Source organism: Benincasa hispida, chromosome 2 (genome assembly GCF_009727055.1).
Source record: "Benincasa hispida cultivar B227 chromosome 2, ASM972705v1, whole genome shotgun sequence".
Lineage (NCBI taxonomy): Eukaryota > Viridiplantae > Streptophyta > Magnoliopsida > Cucurbitales > Cucurbitaceae > Benincasa > Benincasa hispida.
In genome coordinates, this window is record NC_052350.1 from 41318710 (window position 1) to 41324207 (window position 5498).

Genomic DNA, 5498 nt, shown 5'->3' on the forward strand with positions numbered 1-5498 from the left:
ACACATACATACTCTTCTTTTTCAATAAACTATAAAGAACCAATGCATTAATACTATCAATTCATTAATAAATTATATAGGTAGTTAATTAATTATCATTATGATTAATATTTCATGAGATTATTTTTTAATAAATATAATTAATTTATCATTGATTAATTATAATTCATTAGTTTTTAATCACACAATGTTATATTTATATTTTTATTGCATATTAATTAATACATCATAATTATATAATTTAACAAATACTTATAATTAATAATTTAAATAATATTATTATTTGATCATTAAATAATTAAATTTGCTCAAAACTTTTATAGAGGTGTCAATAATTAATTTTAAAAATTAAATACAAACATAATTTATTTCTATAAAATTCTGATAACATTCATATGTACAACCAAATACAATCATTATTGATTCCCAGTAATTTTATTCTTAAGTATCTTTAATTCATAGACATCTATAAAACCCTTAAACTAGATGACTCCTTAATTTTTGATAAATTTATGAAAGAAGGGGTAGGTTTTTGGCATGGTCAAGTTTGTTTTGTTTGTGGCAAAATTGAACATGCAATTCAAAATTGCAAATTTCGGAAAGTCATTTGTGTCTATAATGACAAACAATCGTTCAAAGTTTATACTTCTTTATGCATTTTCTTTAAGGAAGAATTTAATGTCGCGTTATCTTATTAATAAAGTTGGCTATAAACAAATTATGAAATTTGATCAATACATGATAACTAAAAAATGTATTTTTGTTGGAATTTTTTTTTTGCCTATGATGGAATGTTCAAGAATATCAATAAAGCATATATTATAATATTCAAATAGGGTTTCATTTTACATTTAAAATGAAAAGTATAAATAATTGCATATATGTGTTTATTGCGGAATGAATATAAATATTCTTACACCCTTTACTCAACTAAAACTAAGTTGGAATTTTGATTTCTTGTCAGGTGTGAATAAACCAAAATGTTTCTCCATTTCAAGAGACTTCAAATTTTCATCAAACATAGCAAACAAATATGTTTCGATAGCTCTTCTCGGCCTCCTCGGTGTCCCCGTTCGAACAAAGCTAATCAAATTTCTATAGTATGTACCTGCATTCTCAACTGTAGCACCTTTGCCTCCACCCGACGGCCAACCGCTCTCCGATATCACGATCGACACTTTGTCTCCACCTAACTTCTCAAGCGCTACGTAAAGAGCATCAACCATTGATTCAAAAAGACTGTTGTAAAAAAAATTGCCATCTCTTATCACAAGACTTGGCGATTGCATGAACAAAGCATAGTCAAGGCTGATGGTTCGAGTGATCTCGGTGTAAACGAAGTAGGGATACACATTAGCAAGAAGTGGTGAACCATTCTTAACCAGAAAGTCAACAATTGGTTCCATAAATCCACCAGCCTCTGAACTAAATGAGCCATTAGATGGAGGAAAGGAGGAGTTTGACAAGAAGCTCGTGGATATTACTGTGGAAATCTTTATTTGATCCTGCAAATTGGCTGCTGAAATTGCACTATGAATGCTACTCATGGCTGGTAAAACATATCGAGAAATGGGATCGGATGGCTGCACCTCATTTCCAATGGCAACGTATCGAAATTTGACGAGTGGGACATAGGCTAGAATGTTCTTTTCTACCCAGTTTGCTGCAGAAGAAAGATTAACAATGTGTTCGATGTCAGTATTCGGAATGCCTACAGTGAGTTCAATGTTCGATCCTCGAAGAGCATTTAATATAGCTGCATCAGGATTATAAATCCTCATTTTTTTGATGTCGTTGCTTTTGTATAGTTGTACTACTTCCTTGGCATCTGGTAAATTGTTGCCTGCGCTTGAATAGCAAACACCAATGGATTCTGCAATTGCAACCATATGAATGCTCAAACAAAAGTAACCTTGATCAGTTTGGAAAACAGAAAACAAAGTTCATACAGCATAAAATGTTTAGTCAGCTCAAAGGGGATGCATAAGTTCAGGGACTTGAGAACGGAACAAAAAGGGGACTCAACTATCTTCTGAGAAGGGATCTCAATCCAGTTTCGAGGGTATTGATAACAATTCTAACTCATTTTATCACCACAATATTTGACAGGTATGCATGATCATCAACCCTAGACACAATCAGGTAGTTAGCTGCAGATCAGACCACGATGCCAACAATAATTGAAGAGAAGGAAAATATGGTTTAGAGTATGAGAAACGTTTGAAACAATCAACTCGTTGGATAATTTTGTAGGTGTGAATGTAAATGTGACATATGCTGTTACCAAGTCCTTTTGATATTATCTGAAATTATAAGCTCTTAGTATGCTTACAAGTGATTTTGAAATGGTTAAAATCACTTTTATCATTTTGAAACATGACTACAATCACTCGAAATTAATCTAATATTTAATTTTATATTTTTAAATGCAATTTTCATTTCGTCAAAATTGGTTTTGAATGATTAAAAGTACATTTAAGAGTGATTTTGAAAATGACAAAAGTTATTTTAACTATTTTAAAATCACTCCCAAACATATCCTTATTCCTCTTTTGATCTTATATAATTTGCTCTTATAAAAGTAGATCTAAGGGTAGAAAGGCTTGAGTTGTTTGGAGGTAGTTTCAAAATCCTAGTCCAAGTCCTAGATGTTAAAAACTTAGGCGCCATGAATAGTTATTTGGTTTTTTATTTTGAAAATCAAGTTTCTCCATCGATGTACTTCTATGTTTCTTTAAAAAAAAATTATAGTATAGAAATTAAGAAAAAAACGTGCACGATTTTAGAAATAATAACCAAACGATTATCAAATAGGGACTTAACAACTAAAAATCTTTCTTCTTGTTTCCAAAGTTTGGGCAGGGTTGGACAAAGCCTCTCGAGATTGGTGAGTCATGAGTGGGTCAGAACATACCAACATAATGCAAAGAGTGGAGCTCAATATCCTAGTTATAGTTATAGAAAAAGAAAAGATTTAAGTTCGGTTTCATATTCACTTGATTTTTAGTTTTTAAAAATTAGGCGTACAAACATCACTTTCACCTCTAAACTTCTTGTTTTGTTATCTACTTTTTCAATAGATATTTTCAAAAACCAAATCAAGTTTTAAAAACTAAAAACAAGGAGTTTTCAAAATTTTATTTTTGATTTGAGATATTGGCTAAGAATTCAACTCTTTTACTCAAGAAATATGCAGAATAAATGGTTACTGTCTAAGAAACGCAAATACAGAAATTCACCATGAATGCCAAAGTATCAGGAAGACTTCATAATCCAACTCTGTTTTAGCTAAAACCATAATTGGGTAATGCCATTCAGAAGCAACAAGCTCAACAATGAAGACAAAGTAGAAAAACCAGTGAAGGGAAAGAAATGAGTTACCTGTCCGGCGAGGGCCACCGCATTGAGAAAGTCGGATAAAGCTTCCAGCACCAGAGGCAGATCCAAACGGTAAAAGAGCCATGGAATCTTCATCTTCAATCGCCATCACCATATTTCCAGACTTTGATTCTGTTCTACCACAAGATAAGATACAATTAAAACCCTAGAAAAATTGAGGCCAAATCATAATCGATTCTCCAATCAGTGGAAACCTGGAGGAATGAAAGCCCCAAGGAGAAGAACAAAAACGGAGCAAAATGTGGAGAAGAAGATTGAAGAAGAAGCCATGAGCGAGCAATGAACGGATTCAGATGAGAATGTTGTAAAACGAAAACCTTCTCATGAAAAACAGAGCAAATGTTGAGAGAGAAAGTTGAAACGCTTCCGCCATGGACTTCTGAAATCCATTCGGAGAAGCGTGTCTTGTTCTCCTCCATGGTTATGGCGATTTTTCCTGCTGTTGGCTCATCAATTTCTGTGTTAGCTTGTCTCTAGATTTCAATGGAAAATTCAATTTGAAGTTGACAAGGTATCACAGAGTATTGAGGGTTGACTTGTTCAAAACCAAAACCCCATGGGCATGGGATTGGACTAACAAAAAAAAAAAAAAAATGGATTAACCTATCAATAATGCACTTCAAGAGAAAAATTAGAAAAACCAACACCAGTATAGGTACTCCTACTATCAATCTTGAAGTCGGATGTTTGATTCTCCCATATCACATTTTTCTACAATTCCTTTGAAAAAAAATAGAGGAAACAAGGTTTTCAAAAAACCATTAGAATAAATATGTTATTTTCTTGCCGTTTTGCAAATGTGCAGGTGAAAGGACTAGAATTCCTTTCTCAATAACATAAAACTCCAACTTTCTCATCTCAATATGCTTCTTCCTAGCTTCTGGAGTGGACTAACCAACCATAGACTACGTAGTTAGCAAAAGATTTGTATCCTGACTAGGGAAAATCGTGATATCTGACCAACCTATTTATTTGGCAAAGGGAAGTTCATTGGACAAAAGAATGAGGCTAGTACGGTTGATATAGGTAACAGTAATCAATTGAAGTCATTCAAGAGAAGTTGGGTGACGTCATCCTTCATAATGAAAAGATAAGATTGAAGAGCTCTGTAGAGATATCCAATCTCTCTTTATTGTTTTGTTTGTGTTTATTAGTGGGGGGTATTATCCTCCAACTTGGTATTATGAGTAACACTCAACTTATTTTCCTCATTTCTCCTCCAAATTGCTTTTTTCCTCATTTTTGTTTTGTGTTTCAAATGTGCTTCTTCCTTTATGTTTCTTCATTTTATTATACACCAATCACTCTCATTTTATTCTAAAGGTTATGTTTCTATTTATTCATTATAAACGTACTTTTTTCATTACTTTGTATTTAGTTTATAATACTAATAATATTTATAGTTTTGACACGTAAGAAATTGACACTATTATTTCTTCTAAAGGTTATGTAATTATCTTCTCTTCAGCTATATCTTTCGTTTATTTGTTTCGTTAATTTTTCTTTTATGAAAAATACATTTAAAAGCTCCCTCCCTAAAAAAATCCTTTAAATTTAATATAAAAAATTTATAGATGCTGAAGGAAAAAAAAATATATATATATTTTTGAATGTTCTATCTCCTCTTTCATCCCCTCTCTCATTCTCTTCTCTTTGGTTGTCTCTCTTCCATCCCCATTGAAAAATGATTTCCATTTTTTTCAAAATAATCTCAATGGAAAGCCCTCATCTAATCTCCAATTTTCTCAAAACCCAAAAGGGGATTACTGAATTTTGAATGAACTTAAGAATAATGAAGTACAATTTATGTAGTGATGTTTTGGTTTTTTGGTCTGTTCTTGAGTTGAAGAATAACAAAGTAAAAATCAGTAATCAAATATGAATTTGATAAACCCATTTGCAAAATCTGATTTTATAACCACCCTGAGATCAAATCCATGGGAGTTGCCATGATTTGTCTTGGGTTTTTTGTTCTTCTATTATTTGCCCTTCTGCTCTATGATTTGGGCGTTCGTAACGGTTGAAACAGGAGAGGTTTTATTGGTGAAAATTGAGTTTTTAAGGAAAATGACTTTTGACAATTCCGAGGAATCAACTCT

General features: G+C 32.2%; 1 protein-coding gene across 1 annotated transcript; it reads right to left on the minus strand.

Annotated features, from left to right (window-relative positions):
• Nucleotides 1-821: 821 nt before the first annotated feature.
• Nucleotides 822-3976, minus strand: LOC120072264 (glucan endo-1,3-beta-glucosidase-like). The gene is made up of 3 exons (XM_039024694.1): nt 3594-3976; nt 3382-3510; nt 822-1873 (listed from the first exon to the last, which is right to left on the minus strand). Exons 1-3 carry the CDS (start codon nt 3667-3669, stop codon nt 927-929), a joined length of 1152 nt encoding a protein of 383 aa, XP_038880622.1. The 5' UTR covers nt 3670-3976; the 3' UTR covers nt 822-926.
• Between the last annotated feature and the right edge of the window lie 1522 nt (nt 3977-5498).

Excerpts from the sequence above, each read along its gene's own strand:
- LOC120072264 (XM_039024694.1), bottom strand. The coding sequence starts at position 3,669 with ATGGCTTCTTCTTCAATCTTCTTCTCCACATTTTGCTCCGTTTTTGTT. Across the intron at positions 3,511-3,593 it reads TGGGGCTTTCATTCCTCCAG|AATCAAAGTCTGGAAATATG; the intron begins GTTTCCACTGAT and ends GTGGTAGAACAG. Across the intron at positions 1,874-3,381 it reads CGGTGGCCCTCGCCGGACAG|AATCCATTGGTGTTTGCTAT; the intron begins GTAACTCATTTC and ends TTGCAATTGCAG.